General features: G+C 46.7%; 1 protein-coding gene across 1 annotated transcript in view; it reads right to left on the reverse strand.

Annotated features, from left to right (window-relative positions):
* LOC144755663 (ubiquitin carboxyl-terminal hydrolase CYLD-like) overlaps positions 1-24,534 on the reverse strand; it is a 277,022-nt gene that overhangs the window by 49,422 nt on the left and 203,066 nt on the right. Inside the window, exons 11-13 of the mRNA XM_078644830.1 lie at positions 8,479-8,570; positions 2,031-2,094; positions 1,235-1,370 (exon numbers count right to left, since the gene is read on the reverse strand). Coding sequence (XP_078500956.1) covers positions 1,235-1,370; positions 2,031-2,094; positions 8,479-8,570 — 292 coding nt within the window. The remainder of the gene's footprint in view (positions 1-1,234; positions 1,371-2,030; positions 2,095-8,478; positions 8,571-24,534) is intronic.

Below are 24,534 nucleotides of genomic sequence, written 5' to 3' on the forward strand. Positions count from 1 at the left end.
ACAAGCATGACTCCAGTATACGGAGTGGTGGTGTACTTTCCGCCTCCACCTCTCCACAGATGCCCCTCAGTTTTGAGTCCTTGGGGGGGTAGAGAGCTGTCTCCCATTACAATGAGCCTATCACTGATCTGTTTAGCGATTCTGGGTGCCCTTATACCTCTGCTTCTTGAGGTCATCCTCCATCCTACCTCTCAGCTCTTGTGAGCCTCCCAGACATTTTCCGGCATAATGGGCACACTTTCGCACAGTGAATTAGTTAGGCATAAAGGAACACACATAAGGCATTTGGGACGTAAGCAGCTTTCTTTGTCCAACAGCTAGGGAATTTGCCAAACAGTCATGACCTGATTTGCCTGAACCAATACAAAAGTTGTATGTGTATTTTATTAAATATTTATGAGATTCTAAATAGTGTGGTTGGAGCATAATTGGTTATTTGTTGACATCGAAGTTATATATGTTGTTCTTAGGTTGATAATTAAACATCCACATAGTGAAAAATTGGATTTTAACAACAAGTCCACTGGAAAAGCTTTTGTATTGGATTGGCTGAACCAAATCCCCAGAGCCTTTTATAAAAAGGGGTTACTCTCTAAATTGTTGATGTGTGATCTGTCTGAAGACAGAAGAGTGGAAAAAGGTGTAATATGGACACAAATTCTGGAGAAATTCATTGATCTGTACAAAAACACCATGTGTGATCTAAAAGAAACAAGAAAAACAAAAAATACAACTTTTCAGTCAACAACAGGGTGTAACCAAAGGAGGTGTTCAGAGAACCTTTCAGCATGAAATGGAAAATCAGAGCATCCCAGCAACTGCCAGTAGAAAGCATGATGGGATAGGAAAGCTACTGGCTTCTTTAGTGAGCAATCTCCTGTTTTCAGTTTATCAGGGATGCTTGCTGTCTATCTATCTGCTTTTTCCTTATTTTTGTACACATTCCTAAAGAGGGTTAAGAGCAGAAAGTTGACAGTATACGGTCAGGGTTTTTACGTAATGTCTTTACATTCCTGTATTCTGCTGTTCAATACGGAGTGAAAAAACAGCTGAAATTCAGGAAACTCTAGCATTTACGGCTGTGATTGACGGTTCTATGATGCAGAAGAATATTCTCTTGTACATAGTGCTAAACTAATCTTGGAAGCACACCTAAAGAGCACCTGCAAGAATCACATTAGCATTAAAGTTGTATTCAACTTGGAAACCGTCCAATCAGCGCAGTCTAACTCACCTCAGTGAACTTGAGGTCGCTCGTGACCAGGGACCACTCCAGGAGCTGCTGGACGCTGGGCACAGAAACTGATGGCTTAATTTCGGTGAAAATCTGGTAGAATATGCACCCGTGCATGTCCTTCCCTCCAGAAGACCTGGGGGGTGGAGGATGTGAGTGTGGAGGTAATGAGGTGTCTTTCTCACGCACAGGAAACTTATAGGTGCAGAATTAACGTTCTCTCTCACACACACACATACACAACGGAGATAAAGTGAGGTGCTAATGTGACACAAGGTCAAGTAGATAAGATTAAGAACAAAAGAGAGAGCATGAGAAAGACTAACTGGGGAACTCTCTCTCTCTCTCTCTCTATATATATATATATATTAAGTCAGAGAAGTAATGAGAAGTGCAGAAATTACAGACATTAAGGAAAATGATATGAGGTACTGATTTCGTAAACAGTCCTGGATCATCTTACAATATAGATTACCGGGGTTTAAGTGCAGAGGTGACAGACACGGTAAGGAAGGCGAAGTGAGGTATACATTTCGTACAAAGGCTTGCACCTCTTGGAATACACATGATCGGGGGTATGTATGGGTAAATACTAGTACAGAGGTGACACACAATCAGGAAAGTGATAATAGTAACCAAGATTAAAGTGATAATTTGTGGCAGAGGTGGGATAAAACAAATTAAGGCAGCACCACTAGCTCACAGAATACACTCAGAGAAGGAATTAAAAAAAACAAAAAGAGCAAATGGAGGGCCCAAAATGAAATGTAGTTTGCAGCACAGAAGTGAGTTGTACCTGATCTGAAAGAGGGGCTCAACTCTAAGGACTTGGAAGAGCTGGTTCAGAAACTCCTCTGGATCTGCGGGATAGAAGGAAGACAAAGAAGACGATAAATGACAGATGAGGAGGGAGACATGGGAAATTCACAACAATGAGGGAAAGATAAAAATAGGTAGAACGAAAATAGGCAAAGGGAAAAACCCATAGAATGGAGGAGAAAAAAGAAATTATCAGGAAAAAATACTAGAATGGAAAAAGAAAAGAGCAAAATGGAAAAAGCAGAACAGAATAAGAAACAAAATAAAACAAGCATTGGCAATGCGAAAATGACTGGCTTTAAAGGAATGCTGTATGGTTATGTGAAAGCATTACAAGTAAACAACATGAGAATATGCATCTATTTGTGTGAAAACAAAACTGTAGAATAATAATGGTGTAGGTTAAAAGGTCAGGCGACAGTTACACCATCAAGCCAGACCAAAAAGGAAAATTTTACTTACAGGTTGACATCTGTTCTTGGCATGTATAGCTGTAGTCACATGCTGTGCATAGATCGCCATCTTGTGTTGGGTCCGGATATTTGCAGTGTGTTTTTCTGCGAAGAAGTCTTTCTAGTCACAGGACCAGTGACTCCTCTTTTTGGTGATAGTGCGCATGGGCATCGACTACATTGTTAGATTGTTTGCTGTCATAGGGTGAGAATGGAGTAAGTAGTGTATAAAGAGATGACTGTGCGTATGTATGTATGTATGTAATAAGTATTGAATTAAAAGATTGTAACTGCAACTGGTGTAGGTGCCCTGGGAGGCGCATGTGACTCTACCGCTCTACATGCCAAGTACAGATGCCTACTGGAAAGTAACATGTTCCGTTCGAAGCATGTGAGCTGTAGATGACATGCAGTGCATATACTATACTGCAGTTGCACTCAAAGCGGTGGCTAACCTGTAGCTGTTGCAGTTGTCTGAAATAATGTTTTGAGTACTGCTTGGCCTACATTAGCCGGTTGTCTGGCTAACACATTTATACCGTAGTGTTTAGAAAATGTGTGTGGAGTAGACCATGTTGCAGCTTTGCAGATATCTGCAATGGGAATGTTGCCTAATAAGCCATAGTAGCCCCCAATTTGCATGTGGAATGAGCTCTATGGGGTATAGGTAAAATCCTTTTTGATTTAGCATAAATTTGGATACATTCTACTATCCATCTTGCATTGCCAGACTTTGGAATTGCATTGCCTTTATGCGGTAGTGCAAAAGCAACAAATAGTTGCTTTGTTTTGCTAAATGGTTTTGTCCTTTCAATATAGCAATGTAGTGCTCTTTTAACGTCTAGTGTGTGGAGAGCTCCTGCCACTGAATCTGTTTGCGGGAAGTATACGTTCAACTCTACAGATTGGTTTAAATGAAAGGCAGAAACTACCTTTGGTTGAAATTTTGGATTGGTACGAAGAACCACTTTGTCATTGCGTAAGCGAAAAAATTGTTCTTCTATTGAAAATGCATGTAGCTCACCAACTCTCCTCAGTGATGTAATGTCTACAAGGAAAGCAAATTTCCATTTGAGAAATTGCAGCTGACATTTGTGCAAAGGTTCCACGCTGGTGCTATTGGGAGTCTTGGTGGAATAACTCTTTAGTCCTTCCATGAATGCTTTAATCACGGGGATTCTGAAAAGAGAGAGATGCTGTCTGTTCTGCAGATATGCAGCTAGATGTAATCTTATAGATGTGTACGCTAAATGTGAGCGTTGTAAATGAAGTAAATAACATGATGTTTTTTACTGAAGCATTAAGAGGGATAATGTGGTTGTTATTGCAGTATATTACAAATCTTTTCCATTTGACTGCATAGCAAGCCCTGGTGGTAGGTCTTCTGGCCTCTTTAATGATGTTCATACAGTATGGTGGGAGGTTTAGATAACCGAGTGAGGAGACTGGGCATGAGGTGTAGGTTTTGATGTGGTACTACAGACAGTTCTAGCAGGACTGTGAACCATGGCTGCCGAGTCCAAGTAGGAGCAACCAGGATCAGAGTCAGGGATGCTTGCCTGAGCCTCCACACCACTAACGGAAGTAGTGGGAGGCGCAGAAAAGCATAAGCAACCTCCCTGACCAGTTTATCCATAGAGCATTGCCTTTCGATTGTGGATGTGGATACCTGGCGGCGAAGCTTGGGCATTTTGCGTTGAGGTGAGTCGCAAACAGATCTATTTCCGGATACCCCCATTTTTGGAAGAACGGAAGGAGAACTTGAGGATGAAGTTCCCACCTGTGGATCTGTTGCTTTTGCCTGCTGAGCAGGTGTGCTATTTTATTGCTTTCTCCTGGTAGGTGTTCTGCCATGAGACAGATCTTTTGAGGAATGGCCCACCTCCAAATACTTTGTGCAAGAAGTGACAGTTGGAAAGATAATTTCCCCTTTTTTTGTACATAGTACATTGCCGTCATGTTTTCTGTACGAATCAAGACAGCTTTCCCCTTCAGGTGGGTCTGAAAAGCTTTCAGGGCTAGGAAAATTGCAAGCAACTCTAGGTGATTGATATGCAGCTGCTTCGGTTCCCGACTCCACAGTCCTTAAACGGTTAGAGTCTGGTAATGTGCTCCCCAACCGGTTAGCGATGCGTCTACCGTTAGGATTGTCTGTGGAATCGGGTCAATGAATGGCTGCCCCTTAGACAAGTTCTGTTGGATCCACCACTGCAGAGAGCGATGGGTGCGGCCGTCCACCAACACAAGATCTTTCAGTTGACCCTGTGACTGATTCCACCGACGTGCTAAACATTCTTGAAGGGGATGCATTTGAAGTCTTGCATGTGGGACTATTGGGATGCATGACGCCACCATTCTTAGCATTTGCATGAACACTCTTGCAGGAAGAAATTGGTTGGCTTGGAATTGGGAGACTAGACTTTGAATATTGTGTATTCTGGTTGCAGTTGGAAATGCTAGAGGTTTTTGAGTATCTACATTGGCCCCCACGTATGCCAGACAAGGAGGGCTACAGATGTGATTTCGCCAGATTGACTATGAAGCCCAGACTGTGTAACAGTTGTAGATTAGTCTGTGAGTGCTGGAGACACCTTTGGTGGGAGTTGGCTTTGATGAGCCAGTCGTCCAGATACAGGAAGACATGTATTTTTTGTCTCCTGAAATGAGCTGCGACTACTGCCAGACATTTTGTAAAAACTCTGGAAGCAGTGGTGACTCCAAAGGGAAGTACCTTGAACTGGTAGTTATGATCCGCTACCACAAGCCTTAGATATTTGCAATGAGCGGGATGGATGGGGATGTGGAAGTATGCGTTCTTGAGTGGACATAAAGTCGCCCTGTTGCAGCAGTGGAAGTACTTGTTGTAGAGTGACCATATGGAAGTGGTCGGAATGAATGTAGAGGTTTAAGTCTCTGAGGTCCAAAATAGGCCTGAGTGATCCGTACTTCTTGGTAATTAAGAAGTAAAGGGAACAGACGCCTGTCCCTTGATATTTTAATGGGACTGGCTCTATTGCTCCTATCTCCAGAAGAGATTGAACCTCTAGTTTTAACAGGTGAAGGTGTTGTGGAGACAGTTTGTGTGTTCTTGGTGGAATGTTTGGAGGGTTGTTGGTAAGCTCCAGGCAATAACCGGATTGGATAATTTGTAATACCCATTTGTCTAATGTGATGGTATTCCAGACTGGGAGAAATTGAGTAAGACATCCCCCGACAGGAGTGGAATGGTCTGGGGGTAGCACTAAAAAAGTCACTGTTTGGTATCTGCAGGGGAAGTGCATGTTTAGTTGCCTCTACCTCTTCCCTTTCCATTTTTTCCTCTAAATCCACCTCTGAAATAGCCTCATGAGGAGGGCGATTGATAGTTGCACTTGTAAGAGGAAGAGGGATTTTCTGTTGATATACTTTTGGAGCCTGCCATATAATAGGAGCGATTAAAGGAACCTCTACCTGAAGGTGATTGTAAAGGTCCCGTGGACTTAGCGCCCTCAATGTCTTTTTTCATCTTTACCAGCAAAGTGTCAACTGCTGGATCCAGTGAGATGTTCCATATAAAATGGTTGGTTAAGAATGGAGTCTTGCACCTCAGGTTTGAAACCCGAAACTCTCAACCAAGCATGTCTGCGTAGTTACACTGGTGTTTACTGCTTGGGCCGCTATGTCTGCTGCGTGTAAGGCACATCTGATAGAAAAATTAGTGATGAGCTTACCCTCTTGAATAAGATCATAAGCCTTAGATTTGTGCTCATCAAGTAAAAATAGCATGAGCTTCTCAAACTCATCATAGTGAGCCCGATCGTAACAAGCTAATAAAGCCTGAGGATTAGCAATGCGCCAGTGATTGGCTGCCTGCAATGTCACTCGTTTCCCTGAAGCATCAATTTACTTGGACTCCTTATCAGGAGGAGGGGCTTAACCTGTGGCTTGTTAGTTAGCTCTCTTGCGTGCATTGGAAACTACAAGAGATTCTAAAGGCACTTGACCTCTTTGATGTAGACAGGGTCAGTTGGTGCAGGTTTGTACTTTTTATCTACTGTAGGTGTGATAATTCTGGCCCCCACCCTGGTCTTTAAAAATCTCGTCTGCATGTTTAAGCATACCCTTGAACATAAGGTGATGTATGAGTGACTCTTTGAGTAGTACTAAACGTTTCAAGTAGAAAATACTCTTTTAAGTTTTCTTTACATAATTCCACCCCGTGATAGTGAGCAGCCCTGTTAAGAAGCTCGATGTATCCTATGTTATCATCAGGTGGAGAGGGTTTAGACGGATATAGATCCGGATCATTATCAGTGTTATTGTCATTTTCATAATTTTCCCATGGGTCAGGGTTTGCTGGACTACCCTGATCATGATCATCGTCCCGATCCCCCTCATCCTGTAGGTCAGGTGACGGTGGTGGTGAGTTTGTAGTTGAAATAAGCGAGTTTGGATCAATGAGTGGAGAAGTTGAAATGTAAGGTGGGGAAGGGTTAGTGCCCACATTTTTCTTTTTCAGAGGTATGTGGTAATCCTCCGGAAGGCTCATTTTCCTCTTTTCAGGTAGTTTGGCCATGATATGTCCAGTTTCTTGATTTATTTCCAGCTCTTTTTATTTTAGATCCGAAGATGGAACGTCGGACCCAAGTTCTTTAGCAAGAGTCTTCTTTAGTTGCCGTTTTCGGCGTTGAAGGTTTCGGCTCCGAGGTTTTCAGCGCCGAAGATCTAATCTTGGATAGTGATGGAAGATGTACGTGGACATGCTTTGATTTCGGCGCCAAAGTTTTCGGTTCGGTGCTGATATGGGACCACTCAAGCCTGAGGGCTTTTCTTTGTGTTTCGGCGCCGGGCGGAAGGTGGGGTGCTCAAAACTTTTTGTCGGAGCCAACCTTGGTCCAAGGGCAAAGGAGGGACCAAAGCCTTTTTGTGGAGTAAATAGTAGGGGAAGGAAGTCTCTGTACTCACAATACGTTGACCTAGTGTGATTTGGTCTTCGACATCGGTTTCGGCTTCAGGCACAAAGATGCATTCTTCCTCCACTTCTGCATCGTCTTCCGGCGTGTTGGACTCTTCTTGATCTTCTCCGAAAAGATCCACTGTGGAGCCGCTTTGCTGATGCATTTCGTGATGTCGAGCCCGACGGTCATGCAGCGTCTTCTTTGATCGAAACATTCGTCACGCATCGCAGTCCTTGTTGTGTTCCGGAGACAGGAGGTTACACACTTCGTGCAAGTCAGTGCGCAGAAACTTAGCGCGACACCCAGGACAGAATGTAAATGGAGTCCGTTACATCGGCTGCTATGAAGCCCGAAGCAGGTAGACCAGACGGCCCTCCACGAGTCTTCCGATCAAAGGTTTTCGACTTGAAACGATATGCGTAGAATGGGAAACACGTTTGGGAAACAATACCATTGGGGGTAGTGGATTGTGCACTGAGTGGAACCCGAGAAACGGTGTCGAACGGGAGCGCAACAATTCATGTCCGAACCAGACGGCGGAAAAAACAATCTAGAAGTGGAGTCGATGCCCACGCGCACTATCACAGAAAGGAGGAGTCACCGGTCCCGTGACTGGAAAGACTTCTTCGAAGAAAAACAAACTGCAAACATCCGGACCCAACACAAGATGGCGATCTATGCACAGCATGTGATCTACAGCTCACATGCCTCAAACATTAATTTAGGTTAATGACTCTCCTTCTGAAACTTATGGCCAATCCAAACATGTACTCCTGACTCCCATCATGTGGTGGAGCCTAATCCCCTCTCTAGTGATGCTCACACAATTGTCTGGCAACAGAAGCATTGTCAAGTCTAAAGAAAGTGAATACAATGAGTGTGATGGAAAATAGGAAACATTTTTGAAAAGTAGGAACAAGAAAATTAATTGGAAGGTTAGTTAATATGAAGTCAAATAAATGACAAAAATGTGAAAATGAAACCGAACAAATGGAAACCATGAATATGCCAGGCGATGATTTCTGAAAACTCTAACCTTTTTCCTCGCTTGTGAAGCCAGACACCTGCCCCGCTGCTTCCAGAATCTTTCTTAGTGCCATCACCTTTGTCGCACAAACATATCCATGTCTGTGGAGCCAAACAGACAGACAGGCTCAATGAATTCTTTTAGTGAGGACACACACATAACATACAGCTTGGCATTACAATGAAGCTTTGACTTGCACAGAATCTAGTTTGAATGCACCACTCCTGTTGCTGAAAGAGACCATGTAATGAACTAAAAGCTCCTAGACAACCGAACATCCATACAGAATTATTTAGTACAAGCAGAATCCAATGACAAAGGCTAACCTTCGGTAGGTCCAAACAAACAAAAACACACACCACACACACACACTATCACAGATCATTGTGTAAGGCATCTACATTGACAAAAATATGTGAAAAATAAAATGATGCTCCCCAACAACTTCTGACAAGAGAAAAGTTACATACCCCTAGGCCTCAAAGGTAACCATCCTAACCACATCTTGGCAAAGTGCTGTCTTTATTCTTAGTCCAATATAATTGACCCAGGAGTGTCAGCTAAAGCTGTATAGAGAGGAAAAATCCTTTCACTTTCCAGTGACAATCTAAATAGGTGTGGAGAGTTAGTGTTTCTCTAGAGGAAGTAAATAACTATTGACTAACTATTGACGGGGGTGACCGCCCGGACTCGCTCCTGACCGGTTGCTCCTTCCTTGCTCCTCTCCCTGTATTGTGGCTATCTTGCTGGAGATCGCACTGCTGAATCCAACCTCACGGTATCGCCTGCATTATTTATTTCAGTGGCATTAGACTAAACAGCGCCGTGTTTAAAATCGGCTCGCCTGCTTTTCTCAAAGTTGCGCAGTGTTTTTGTTTAATCTCATTGCCCTCAGCGCTTGTGACTGTAGCGCCGCCCGCCCTGCACTGCATTTCACTGTATTGGCAGCAACGTGCATTATTGGATTTATTTTCTTCGCTCCTACTGCCCCTGCCTCGCCTCCCCTCTGACCTCCATCTTGCTTGCTGTTGTTGTTTTCCCTGCCCCTCCTCCCCGCTACCGCCTCCCAGCTGCTGACCCTCCCACCCACGTTAACAGAGCCTACCTCGTCCTCTCGGCCCCTGTGACCGCCCGGACTCGCTCCTGACCGGTTGCTCCTTCCTTGCTCCTCTCCCTGTATTGTGGCTATCTTGCTGGAGATCGCACTGCTGAATCCAACCTCACGGTATCGCCTGCATTATTTATTTCAGTGGCATTAGACTAAACAGCGCCGTGTTTAAAATCGGCTCGCCTGCTTTTCTCAAAGTTGCGCAGTGTTTTTGTTTAATCTCATTGCCCTCAGCGCTTGTGACTGTAGCGCCGCCCGCCCTGCACTGCATTTCACTGTATTGGCAGCAACGTGCATTATTGGATTTATTTTCTTCGCTCCTACTGCCCCTGCCTCGCCTCCCCTCTGACCTCCATCTTGCTTGCTGTTGTTGTTTTCCCTGCCCCTCCTCCCCGCTACCGCCTCCCAGCTGCTGACCCTCCCACCCACGTTAACAGAGCCTACCTCGTCCTCTCGGCCCCTGTGACCGCCCGGACTCGCTCCTGACCGGTTGCTCCTTCCTTGCTCCTCTCCCTGTATTGTGGCTATCTTGCTGGAGATCGCACTGCTGAATCCAACCTCACGGTATCGCCTGCATTATTTATTTCAGTGGCATTAGACTAAACAGCGCCGTGTTTAAAATCGGCTCGCCTGCTTTTCTCAAAGTTGCGCAGTGTTTTTGTTTAATCTCATTGCCCTCAGCGCTTGTGACTGTAGCGCCGCCCGCCCTGCACTGCATTTCACTGTATTGGCAGCAACGTGCATTATTGGATTTATTTTCTTCGCTCCTACTGCCCCTGCCTCGCCTCCCCTCTGACCTCCATCTTGCTTGCTGTTGTTGTTTTCCCTGCCCCTCCTCCCCGCTACCGCCTCCCAGCTGCTGACCCTCCCACCCACGTTAACAGAGCCTACCTCGTCCTCTCGGCCCCTGTGACCGCCCGGACTCGCTCCTGACCGGTTGCTCCTTCCTTGCTCCTCTCCCTGTATTGTGGCTATCTTGCTGGAGATCGCACTGCTGAATCCAACCTCACGGTATCGCCTGCATTATTTATTTCAGTGGCATTAGACTAAACAGCGCCGTGTTTAAAATCGGCTCGCCTGCTTTTCTCAAAGTTGCGCAGTGTTTTTGTTTAATCTCATTGCCCTCAGCGCTTGTGACTGTAGCGCCGCCCGCCCTGCACTGCATTTCACTGTATTGGCAGCAACGTGCATTATTGGATTTATTTTCTTCGCTCCTACTGCCCCTGCCTCGCCTCCCCTCTGACCTCCATCTTGCTTGCTGTTGTTGTTTTCCCTGCCCCTCCTCCCCGCTACCGCCTCCCAGCTGCTGACCCTCCCACGCTCCGCCCCCTCCACCCTCCATTTATGGCCAATGCCTCCACGCGCAGCGTCCACGCGCTTCGGCCACGCCGAAGGTGCGCCAAAGGTAAGCCCGTCTACGCCCGTCCGCGCCTGGACCGCGCCCAGCGCCAGACCCCCTGCCCCTCTCGCCGCCCACCCCCCCCCGCATTACCTACGATGCCGCCACCCTCCTAGCCCTTAACCCCGGCCGCGCCCCCACCTGCGTCCAAGCCGCTCCTGGACGCACCCATGGACCTTTCTCCTGCTACTCCTGCAAATTCAGCAGCACCGTCACCAACTCCGCTACGACCACAACAGAGATTCCCGACCCCAACCACCTAGAATGCATCCTTCTCAACACCCGCTCGGTCCACAGGCACGCCATTGACCTTTGGAACCTACTAGACACCATCTCTCCTGACGTCGCCTTCCTAACGGAAACATGGATGAACGCTTCCTCCGCCCCTGACATCGCCATCGCCATCCCTGATGACTATAAGATCACACGCAAGGACCGCACCGACCATACAGGAGGTGGAATCGCTATCGTCCATAAGAAAACAATCCGCATCTCAACCAGCTCTGATGCCAACCTCGCCAACTCCGAACACCTTCACTTCCAGATCCACATCGACCCCAAGACCACACTCAGAGGCACCCTCCTCTACAGACCACCAGGACCACGCGCAAAATTCAGTGAAGACATCACGGACTTCATCACCCCACACGCGCTCCCCTCCAAAGACTACATCCTTCTGGGAGACCTCAACTTTCACCTTGAAAAGATCAACGACCGCAACACCGCCACCCTCTTAGACAACCTCGACAACCTCGGACTTAAACAACTGGTCACTTCCCCCACCCACATCGCAGGTCACACTCTCGACCCCATCTTCACCTCCAGCAACCATGTCTCCTTCAGCCACACTACGGATCTCCTCTGGACTGACCACAGCTGCGTTCACTTCACCTACAACAAGCCGAAACCCATCCTCCACCTCCAACCAACTCTACAAAGAAACTGGAACAAAATCACCACAGAACAGATCTCCACATCGCTCCTTCAAACCTCCCCAGCCCTCTCTTCTAACGCCAACGAAGCCGCCTCCAACCTCACCCTTTGGTTATCCAACACCGCCGACACCTTAGCACCACTGAAAAAACGTCAACACAAACTTGGCATCAAGAAGGCCGCATGGTTCAACGACGACCTCAAGAAGTCCAAGAAACTATGCCGCTCCCTTGAAAAGGCCTGGAAAAAAGACCCATCCACCAGCAACAAGGACGCCTTCAAAAGCGCCATCCGTACTCACCACCAACTGATCCGAAAAGCCAAGAAAACAGCATTCAAAGATCGACTTGACAACAACGCCCACAACAGCAAGGAACTTTTCAACATCGTCAAGGAATTTTCCAACCCCTCGGCCAACTCCAACGACATCACCCCCTCTCAAACCCTCTGCGATTCCCTAGCCTCTTTTTTCCACAACAAGATTGCTGACATCCACAACAGCTTTGTCAACCAACCCGGAAGCCAACCCACCCTACCATCAGCTGACCATCTTCCCCCCGTTAACACCCTTAACGCCTGGAAGCCAATCTCCACTGAGGACACCATCCGCCTGATGAACTCCATCCACTCTGGATCCCCCACAGACCCATGCCCTCACCACATCTTCAACAAAGCAGACTCCGTCATAGCTCCGCACCTCCGAGACGTCATCAACTGCTCCTTCAACTCCGCTACCTTCCCAGAAGACTGGAAACACGCTGAACTCACCGCCCTTCTGAAAAAACCAACAGCAGACCCCACCGAACTCAAAAACTACCGCCCCATCTCGCTTCTTCCATTCCCGGCCAAAGTCATCGAGAAAGCCGTCAACAACCAACTCGCCGCCTTCCTCGAAGCCAACAAATCCCTCGACCCCTCACAATCTGGCTTCCGAGCCAAACACAGCACTGAGACCGCCCTCATCGCAGCAACAGACGACATTCGAACTCTGATGGACAATGGAGACACAGTCGCCCTCATCCTCCTCGACCTCTCTGCAGCCTTCGACACAGTCTGCCACAGCACCCTTTTACAACGCCTCAGAAACATCGGAATCCAAGGAAAGGCACTGGAATGGATCACTTCGTTCCTCACCGGAAGAACCCAGAGAGTCCGCCTCCCACCTTTCAAGTCCGAGGCCACCGAAGTCATCTGCGGCGTACCACAAGGATCCTCACTCAGTCCCACCCTCTTCAACGTATACATGAGCCCCCTCGCGGCCATCGCCCGCCAACACAACCTCAACATCATCTCTTACGCGGATGACACTCAACTGATCCTATCTCTCACCAAGGACCCCAGCACCGCCAAAACTAACCTACACGAAGGAATGAAAGAAGTCGCCGAATGGATGAAACAAAGCCGTCTGAAACTAAACTCAGACAAAACAGAAGTCCTCATCTTAGGTAAATCCCCCTCTGCATGGGACGACTCCTGGTGGCCGGAAGCCCTCGGAAATGCACCCATCCCGACAGACCACGCACGGAACCTTGGCGTCATCCTGGATTCTTCACTCTCAATGAACAAACAAGTCAGCGCCGTATCCTCTTCCTGCTTTAACATTCTTCGCATGCTCAGAAAAACATTTCGCTGGATCCCCTCCGATACAAGGAAAACAGTCACCCACGCTCTAGTCACGAGCCGACTGGACTACGGAAACACCCTCTACGCAGGTACCACCGCTAAACTCCAGAAGAAACTACAACGAATCCAAAACGCCTCAGCCAGGCTCATATTAGACATCCCACGCAACGAACACATCTCTGGTCACCTTAAAGACCTCCACTGGCTACCCGTCAATAAGAGGATTACTTTCCGACTGCTTACCCACGCACACAAATCACTCTACGACATCGGACCAGATTGCCTCAACTCTCGACTGTCCTTTTACACCCCCTCCCGACAACTTCGCTCTTCCAGCCAAGCCTTCGCCACTGTACCTCGCATCAACAAGACCACCATGGGAGGCAGATCCTTCTCATACCTGGCTGCCAAAACATGGAACTCACTCCCCGCTTACCTTCGCCTCACCCAGAATCACCTAGCGTTCAGAAAGCAGCTTAAAACGTGGATATTTGACAAATAATCCTCCTCCCCTTCCTAAGCGCCTTGAAACCCTCTGGGTATGTAGTGCGCTATATAAATGTTATGACTTGACTTGACTTGACTCCAGAAAGATATCTGGGGGCTAGATAGGATGCTCTGGAAAAGAATCATATTTCCAAGCTGGGAAATGCTAGATTTCAGAATACAATAATAAACTATTGATAAACAGATTGGCCACAGAAAGGCAAGATGGGATAATCCTCTCTCATGCCGAAACAACTTCACTTTAAAGCACTAGTTCTGCACGTTTGGGCCCTATACATCTCAGACAGAACACAAGTATACTCAGCAATAAATCACCTTATACATGTTGGCAAAATATAGTGGATACCTTCTGTCATCCAAGAGACTTTGACAACTAGGTACTAACTCCAGTCCTAGTACTTTTTGACACCTATATGTCTTGCATGCGCACTTCACTTTACATGCCAGCCAACCTCCAGAACCGCAGTCCGTTTGTCTTCCTTCACACCAGCTGGGCACAGATGAGGATACTTACTATAGTAAATAACTTTTACTTGGGGATAGGTCTAAAACCAATGCTGCTAGACTCATGAAAGATGGAAGAAGATGAAAAATGGAGAGGGGAATCAGTTATTTCCTGTTATCAACAAAACATGTTCTTACCGCTTGTGCAGATTTACCATTATCCCATATTTGGAGAACATCTACAGAGTAGTCTATGTGGGTGCCTTACATATGATCTACAAGGGTTTCTGGTGTTCAAAGACAACTACTGCCACCTAATTGCTTATGGCATGTGAATTGGATGCCTTCTTCACATGGAGTTCTATATGATATTTATGGATGCAAACAATGACCCAATGTGTAATTAAAGGCTTGTAGTCCTGCTGCACTGGGTAGAATTCACTATGGTAAACAAGTGTCTTTCTAGGGAGCAGATGAACTCCATCCTCTCCACAATAAATTTGTCAAGCTCAGGTGACACAGACCTATCAAAACAGTGCAGTGCACGTCCTGTGCTAAAGAAATGGTTTGAAATGGATGTGGAATGACATCTCATGCTTGAAATTAAACTAGGATATGAAGGATTTGTCTGGAAGACTATCTTGCCCTCATGAAATATCCTGAAGGATTGGTAAAACAAACCCCTGCCTCTATATAGAGGCAACAGCCACCTTTGAGTCCAGAGAGAAAGGGGACATGAATGTCTAGGTTAACCCAAAAGAAAGAATCTTGTATAGGAATTACTCCTATTCACCCATCCCACCCAACAGATCTCAGGTTTGAGATGTCCCACACATGCAGCCACTCCCACACTTGGAGGGCTGAAAGACTAGTTCCCAGAATCACCCACTTGAATAAAGCTGGCGGCCAAGGGCTCATGAGTCATAAGAGAAAGAGTTCCGTCCCAGCTTGAGCCTCTCGGCTTTAAAGAACAGAAAGCCCCTAGGAAATGATGGGTAACCTTAGCATTTTGGAAGGAAGAAAAATAGAATTCTCTAATTTACTGAAAGTTACTGATGCTGTCAGAAATAACGTACAAGATTCAACTTACCTAGCCATGTGGAAACAACTCATGACATAGAGTATTTATTTGTTTAGCCAATGTTAAATGTAAGCAGTTTCAGAGTTTTATCCATTTCACCTTTTATAGTGTGCATGTAGACCTCCTAATGGTAATGTAATAGCCAAATAATTTAATAAACTAGACTATGGTTGAATATCGAAGTAATAGCAAGAAAGGTCAAGACAATGTATCCCGTCATCTGAAATCCATTCAGTTTCTTATATTTCAGTTACGTCAACTCTCCTTGCGTGTAAGTGCTTGTTGCATAAATAAGCATTTATATTGCGCATTGCTACCCTGGGGCATCCCAGCGCATTTAGGGCAGCTAGAGCTTCACTGCTACTCATGGGAAAAGGAAGGTCTTCAGCAATTTCCTGAAGTGGAGATAATTGGGTTCAATACGGACGGAATCGGGGAGTCGGTTCCACAGTTTTGCCGCATGGAGCGTGAATCTTCGACCACCCATACGTGCCCGACAAATCCTAGGGATTGACAGAAACTTTTTATTGTTGGATCTGGGTCTCCGAGAGACCTGATGAAGTTGAATCATCGGCAGAATCACCGAGGGTCCGTTGCCAGTGATGGATTTGTGTACAGTGCACATGGCTTTAAACCAGATTCTTTGTTGCACTGGGAGTCAGTGCAACTGACAGAGTGCTGACTTAGCTGAGGTGCGCCTCGGAACATTCAGTAAAACTTGCGCAGCACAATTCTGGACAACTTGTAAGATCTTGATAGTCCCCTGTGGAGCACCCAGATAGATTGCATTAGAGTAATCAAGTCGCGATAGAATAAGGGCTTGCACCAGCAGACATCTAGCGTCAAGGGGAAGAAGTGGCAAGATCTTCCTCAACAGTCTAATCAGGCCATAGCAGGTGGCAGCCACTTTGCACAATTGTACAGAGAAACTAAGATTGGAATCCAGCCAAACACCCAGACTCTTAATTTGTTTCTTTGGTAGAGGGGGGGGGGCTAGGCAGCTTGGCCACCAAGGATCTAGGTTGGGGGGAGCAGCATGTCCTAATATCATGACTTTGGTCTTAGAACCATTAAGTTTGAGGAAGGAAGAATCCATCCACTCAACTATGTTAACCAGACAGGATTTAAGATTCTTATCATTCATATCATGCCGGCTGAGGGACACCACCAGCTGGGTATCGTCAGCATAAGTAACCAGCCGGACCCCCCAGGGAAGCACAATGTCTGCAAGGGGCCGCATGTAGATGTTGAACATGGAGGGGCTTAAGGAAGATCCCTGGGGGACACCATACTGTAAAGGGGTCTGTCTTGTAAGAGCCTCATCTTCAAAGACCATGAATGATCTATCGGAGAGGAAGGACTGCAGCCACTTAAGGGCAGTCCCCACTACCCCCACCTCCCTCAATATTTGAATCAGAATGCGGTGATTTACCGTATCGAAGGATGCGCTGAGATCTAGCAAAATTATGACAGCGCAGCCTCCGGTATCTAATATTTTCCTTGCATCTTCCACCACAGCAAGGAGGGCCGTCTCCATGCCCTGCTTACTTCTGAATCCAGTCTGAGTGGCGTGTAAAGCATTATTGTTCTCCACATAGGCTGTCAGTATAGAGTTAACATGTTTCTCAGCCAATTTGCTAATGCCAGGGAGTAAAGAAATTGGGCGGTAGCTGGCCCAGTCCCCAGGGTCTAAGTTAGGTTTTTTTAGTAGTGTTTTGATTCTTGCTTGCTTCCATAGAGGTGGAACCCGTCCAGCCGCCAGGGAGGCATTAATTACATTCCGGTTGACTGGGGATACAATCTCTGACACTAATTTAAGAATGGAGGGGGGCGCGACATCAGCTGGGGATCTCGACTTAAGGTTCTCCAGGAGACGCTGTGAGTCGGATATTTTTTATTTTATTTTGAAAGTTTTATATAGCGCGGACAAGATCCTTGCAGATATCAGAGCGCTTTACAAAGAGAAGTACATGAGGGAGCATGGTTAAACAGATAAATCAATAGGTCCATGAGTACAAATTGGTGGCGACTAAGCCCAACATGAGTACAAAGTAGTACAACTAGGTGGTTACAAAGCTAAACATGTGAGTAATAGACAGTTAAATACAAATAATCAAAAGGGTCAAACATGTAGTATAGCTCGGTGCAGAGTACTAACAGTGATCAAGATAGTAGTTCAGGTGTATTTAGCCATGAGGATAGCTTTTACTTCATTTTTAAAGAGTGTGGTGGACGAGATAAGCCTGGTTTCGGTCGGGAGAGAGTTCCAGATCCTAGGCGCCATTCCCGAGAAGGAGCGCTTATATGTTTTTTCCTTCCGGAATCTTCGAGGTTTCAACAGAAGATTGTTTTTGCCTCTGGTGTTTCTAGTTCCTCCAGAGATTGTCAGTTTCTGAGCGAGGTATCCGGGTGAGTTTAGATGTACCGCCTTGTGTGTCATGCAGGCGATTTTCAGATGTATTCTAGCTTCAAATGGCAGCCAGTTCAGGGATTTCAGGTCAGGAGTAATATGGGAGTGTTTTTTTGACCCAGTGATGAGTCTCGCTGCAGCGTTTAGAGAGGCTCTTAGGGGTGCGGTTGTAGTTAGGGGGAGTCCGCAGAGGGCGATGCTGCCGTATTCTATTCGAGGGATGACTAGTGCTTGTACTGCCGTTTGGAAGTCTTTGGCTGGGAGGTAGGGTTTAAGTTTCCTCAGAGTGTTGATCTGGAAGTTTGCTCCCTTTGTTGCCTTGCTGATATGTTGCTGCATGTTCAGATTGGTGTCGAGTGTTATGCCTAGGGATTTTGCTGAGTCCACAATGGTGGGTTGGACATTGAGTGCAGTTAGGTCTTTAAGCCAAATTTGAGTGGTGGAGACCTTCGCTGGAGGTGAGATCAGAAGGAACTCTGTTTTCAAGGCATTGAGTTTGAGATGATTGTCGGCCAGCCATGATTGGGTGCTTCTGATCGTTGAGTTCAGGAGCAAGATGTCCTTGGGGGACTGTAATTTGAGATAAAGCTGGGTGTCATCTGCGTACATGTGAAAGTGTACATTGGATGCTTGTAGCAAGGTAGTGAGCGGTTCCATGACTAGGTTGAACAGAGTTGGGGATAGAGAGGATCCTTGGGGGACACCTAGCGTTACGGGTATTGGCGAGGACATCATGTTGTTGCTCTTGAATTTCTGCGACCTGTTGTGAAGAAAGGAGGTGAACCACTTGAGAACAGTTCCAGATAAGCCCATTCTTGTGTTTAGAAGCTCTAGTAGATTCTCATGTTTAACAGTATCAAATGCTGAAGAGAGATCAAGGAGGATGAGGAGGCAGGTGTCGTTTTGGTCTAGCATTTGAAGTGCGTCGTCAATTATGTGAGTCATAGCCGTTTCTGTACTGTGCCCTGCTCGGAAGCCTGACTGGTGCGGGTCGAGGAGATCAAATTGTTCAATGTGTTTAGTCAGCTGTAGTTGTGCGCATTTTTCCAGCAGTTTGGCGAGAGTGGGAATATTGGTGATGGGACGGTAATTGTTGAGATCAGAGGGGTCGGCTGTAGGTTTCTTTAGGAGAGGTGTGACCTGACCAACTTTTAGTGAGTCAGGTATGCTTCCTTGTTGGAGAGAGCTGTTGATAATTTTAGTCCAGAGAGGGATAAGCAAGGGTGTAAAGTCTTTTACTGCTGCAGCAGGGAGGGGGTCCGTGAGGTGATTGGATGGTTTCAGGGTGCTGAGCAGTTTGCCAATTTCCTCTTCTGAGTATGTGCCAAAGGTTGACCATGTGGCATTGTTTTTTGGTTCAGTGGCTGCTAGGCACTGTGGTTTGGAGTAGAGGCTTGCGTCAATGAGGAGATCGCTCTTTATGTTGTCAGTTTTTTGGGAAAAGAAAGCAGCGAAGTCTTCACAGGAAGGTGCCTCACGCGCAGTGATGAGTGGTTGATCCTTGGATTGTGATCTGATTAGCTCAAACAGTTTTCTCGGACGGTTTTTTGCTTGGTCGAGCTGGAGGCTGAAGAAGTCTGATTTTGAGCGTTTTATTTTCCTAAAGTAGGCGTTTCTCTTTTTCTTCAGTTCTTTTAGGTGCATTGCCGAGGGAGCTGATCTCCAGGTACGCTCTGCCATTCGCATGTCTCGTCTATCTTCATTGAGTCTCCCGTCGTACCATGGATTGGAGATTTTAGTAGAGGCTCTTTTTAGCTGCAATGGTGCAGCCTCATTGATTATAGAGGTCATAGCGTTGAGATAATGGTCGGTCAGTGTTTGAACGTCCGTATCGCCTGTCGGTGGCAGTAAGACATTGCACCTGTTAGGGGGCAGAGAGCCTGGGTTGAGTTTTTTCATGTCTCTTTTCCAGACTTTTGGCTTGGATACTTGAGCCGGGTTAACTTTAACTTTTTCATTGATAAAGAATGTGACAGTATGATGATCTGACCAGTCACAGGGTTGGATGGAGTCGAGTTGGATAGATTCCTCTTTGGAGATGACCAGGTCGAGGATAGATCCTTTTTCTCGTGGGTCGGGCTGTTGCATATTTGGGTGAGGTTGAGGGCATCGAGGAAGTTTTTAAGACTATTTACCACCGCGTCATTGCAATCGTTCCAGTGGAGGTTGAAGTCACCAAGGTATATTTGGGTGAGCTGCCGTCCGGAATTGGTTGAGATCATATCCACGATTTGTTGGGAAAAGGTGAAGTTGTCCCTGGGTGGGTGGTAGATGCTGTGAAGAGAACATATCGGTTTGCCCTCACTGATAATGTCAAGGCAGATGTATTCCCAGGTTGTTGGGGATGGTAGGGAGGTAGAATTGACTTTCTGAACAGAGAGGTTGTTCCTGTAGATGCATGCGATTCCACCACCTAATTTGCCTGCTCTGTCTAGCCTGATAATGTGGTAGTTGGGAGGAACCAGAATGTCCATTATAGGTGTCGAAGATTCAGTTAGCCATGTTTCGGTCAGGATGATTAGGTCAAGGTCCGTTGATAAGAGGAGATCAGCAATAGCGGCGGAGTGTTTCGATGCCGATCTACAGTTGAGGAGAGTGCATTTGAGCCGAGGAGTGTTGAGGGTGGTAGACGGTTCTAGAGAGAGAGGGACTTTTCTAAGGTTATTGGGGATGGAGAATCTGCTGTTTAGTGTGGGGGGTCTAAGGGGATTTGAGTGTATCGTGGGAATGTTGAGGTGTGGGGTGGTTATGTGATTTTGGGGGGCTGGGTCGTAGGAGCGGAGAAGGGTGAGAGTGTCGCGGTCAGAAGTAGAGTTGTGGGTGCGACGAGGGCGGTTGTTGCGATTGCTAGCTGGGAGTGAGGTCAGGTTGGGGGAGAGTTGAGTGAGAGAGTTAGTCGGAAGAGTGAGGGACCCGTTGGGCGGGGGGGTGTAGTTGTGTGAGGGGGGGTTGTAGGGACGGCGAGGGGGACGAGGGCAAATGCTGCGCCTAAGGGCAGTAATTGAAGCCCGGTTTGGGGCGTGTTGAGTGAGGGGGTCAGCTGGAGGGGTAGGGGACAAGTTGGGAGGGGAGGTGGGTGCTGGGTGTATGGGGTGGGTGGCGAGTAGATCCTTGATGTTGTGTATGTCTTCTTTGATCTGAGTGAGGGTGGCCATGATGATGTCCATCGAGGGGTAGGTGGTGGAGGTGGGGGCTGCAGTCAGAAGTGAATGGCTGACAAGGGAATTCGTGTGCAGGTGGGAGCGTGGGCTGTTGTTCGAGGAGGTATGCGTTGTGTTGGTGTACGGGAAGGTGTTAGGGAGGAGAGATGTTTTGGGCGGGAGGGGTGTGGATGAGGTAGGGAGGAGGTTGGTGGTATGAGTGAGGGCGTTGGTGGTATGAGTGAGGGCATTGGTGGTAGGCGGAGGGGTCAGGGTGTCTCCTGGGAGACTGATAGTCGTGGTGGGGGAGCAGGAAGGGTAATGGGGGCTGAGAGTAGGAGGGGAAATGGGATAGGGGATGGTCCTGTTGTGGGGAGGGGGAGTTAAATTAAGAGAGGAGGTGTGTTCTGCGTGATTGGTTAGAGGGTAATGGGGACTGAGAATGGGGGGGGAAGAAGGGGGGGATTTGTCGCAGTGCGTGTTGTTCAGTTGCTGGACTAGGTTAGGTGTGTTGTGTGTGAGAGCTGTGCTGTTAGGGGTGAGCGGAGTAATCATGCCCGCTGTAGGTGTGAGAGTGTTGATGGTATGTGTGGGGGTCTGGGGGTTGGTAAAAGGGGTGGGGGTGTGAGTGGAGTATGAGGGGGAGCGATCTGTGTCTGAGTATGAGGCGGGTGTTACAACTGCAAGGTGCTGAACTGGGGTAGAGGGGTTGTGGGTGGGAGATGGGCGATCAGGGGTGGTAGGTGTGTCCCTGATTGAGGAGTATGTGGCTGTGAGGTCATGGTTGGTGGGACTGGAGGGGATATGAGTGTTGGACCGCGAATGGGAGAGGTGCTCTTTGAAGGTGGGGAACAGGTTGTCTAGCAGTTCTAGGTTCCTGTCTGTGGATTGAGCTAGGACAATCCCGTTATTGTAAATGGTGATGGTGGCTCTGCCTGGAAAGAGTTGGGATGGTGTGATGGAGAGAGTTAGACTGTGAGCGGATTTCCTGGTGGAGGAGACGGTGAGTAGCGTGAGGAACGCTTTTCTCCATTGAGCTCTGCGTGAGGTATGGAATATGATATCAGTGTTCAGGGATCCATTGACCGGTGAAAAGTAGGTGTCAGCAAAGGGGGTTTCAGGGTGTGACCTAAGGAAGTTGTGTTTAAAGCGTTTAGCTGCTTTTTTGGTGAGTGACGGTGGGTAGTTGATTTTATATGTGTGATTGCCGATAGGATCCATGTTGCGATGTTGGTTTAGGAGGGAGACTGGGTGAATGCAGGATAGTGGTACACATGTGCACGAAAAACAAATACATACAGTAGGTTACACAGTGCAAGAGTCGTAATAGTGATCAATCAGCATAGCCCAAATGTAAGAGTGTGCAGAGAAACATATACATACAATAAGTTATAGAGTACAAGAGTGGCACTAGTGATCAATCAGCATAACCAGGATATACGAATGTGCAGTATAGCAAATACATACGATATTACAAATATATACGGCATTATAAAGTACAAAAGTGAGGTATAATACTGGGAAAGGTTATACATGGATCAAAAGCGACCCTAAGGGGCAGAAGTGACACTAGTGATCAACCAGCGATATATGGATCAAGAGTGGCCCTAGGGGGCAGAGGTGACAGTCGTGTGCAGGCAGAGAAATATGGGATAGTAGTCGGTGCCTTTAGAGAGAAGAGTGAAAATTGATGCAGGTTGTATAACTGTGCAATAGTGCAGGAAACATTAGAAGTATATTAAGTATGAGGTAGCAGTCTGTGCATAACAGGAGAGAGAAAGTAGGAATAGGAGTAGGTTACATTAGGAGTATATTAAGTATGAGGTAGCAGTCTGTGCATAACAGGAGAGAGAGGTAGGAATGGGAGTAGGTTACGGAAATGTGCAAAGTAGTGCAGAATACAAGTGCAAGTATAATACTGATAGAATATAGAGACAAGATACCGATATATGAGGTAGCAGTCGGTGCGTTACAGGTAAAAAACACAATTACATGGTAAATGTCTAATGTAAAGTTACTGCAATAGAAGGCAGACTTTCTCATCTAGAAATATATGAGGTAGAGGTAGCAGTCGGTGCATTACATGTTAAAAACACAGTTGCATAAAAAGACGAATATAGAGACAGGATACCGATATATGAGGTAGCAGTCGGTGCGTTACAGGTAAAAAAAAAACACAATTACATAGGAAATGCCTAATGTAAAGCTACTGCAATAGAAGGCAGACTTTCTCATCTCAAAATATATGGGAAATGCCTAATGTAAAGCTACTGCAATAGAAGGCAGACTTTCTCATCTAAAAATATATGAGGTAGCAGTTGGTGCATTACATGTTAAAAACAGAGTTAGGGGGGCAAAAACTTCCAGCCTGGCATATGAGAGAGGGGTGGAGATTTGCATATCAGCATCCAATTGTGGGAATTGCGAATAAATGTTAGCCACCTTAGTGGCAAAGAAATTAGCGATTTTGTCACAACGCTCTTGTATATTGAAGGGTCAGGAAGAGGGCTAGGAGGAGTAATAAGGGATTACAAAAAATGTAAAATTTCCCTAGGAGTGTTAGAGGACAGCATAATCTTTTCCTGATAATAGCTGGATTGGGCAGCCTTTATTTCGTCTTTGTACAATCTCAGTGCCGTTCTATAGTTCGACCTACTTGATTCAGAGAAATCTTTCCTCCATTTCCATTCAGGCTGCTTACAGGATTGTTTAAGTATTCTGAGTTCGGGAGTATACCAAGCTTTCTTGTTGGAGCCAACTCGATGACAGAATTGTTTCTTCGGTAGGGTACGATCTAAGGAAGACTTCAGCCAGCTATTGAAGTCCTCATTGGCCTTGATGGGATTAGTACAAGGTGCGGGGATGGAGTTATTAAGATTCATTACCCACTCTTCCACTGAGAGTTTAGACCATGTCCGGCCCAGCTTATTAGATTTTGTAGAGGATTGAGGGAGAGCCCTGGGAGTCCAGACAAAGGAAAGTAATGAGTGGTCTGACCAGGGTACTAAAATGGTGTCGTTCAAGGTAATGTTATCTAAATTAGTAAAAAAAGGATCGTGTAAGTGGCCAGCTTTGTGGGTGGGACCAGTTACGATTTGTCTGAAGTGAAAGGCTTAGAGTCCTGCCACGAGGTCTCGAGAGGGAGGAGAGTCTAGTTCATCTAGGTGAATATTAAAGTCACCAAGAATTGAAAAGTTAGGAGTGTGGCTAGCCAGATTTATAGCAGATATTACCCGGGGGAGTTCGGCCAGGGGTTTCTGCCCCTGGCCCTGTCGCGGACGGGCGCAGACGGGTTTGCCTCTGGCGTGCCTGCGCGCGCGCGCTTGCATTTCCCTGATTAAATACTGTGGGCTGACAGCCCTGCCTAGCCACTAGAGCACCTCCCCAAAATGGCGGCAACTAATGAGCGAGTGCCTGCCT

The sequence above is a fragment of the Lissotriton helveticus genome, chromosome 5_1 (assembly GCF_964261635.1).
Source record: "Lissotriton helveticus chromosome 5_1, aLisHel1.1, whole genome shotgun sequence".
Lineage (NCBI taxonomy): Eukaryota > Metazoa > Chordata > Amphibia > Caudata > Salamandridae > Lissotriton > Lissotriton helveticus.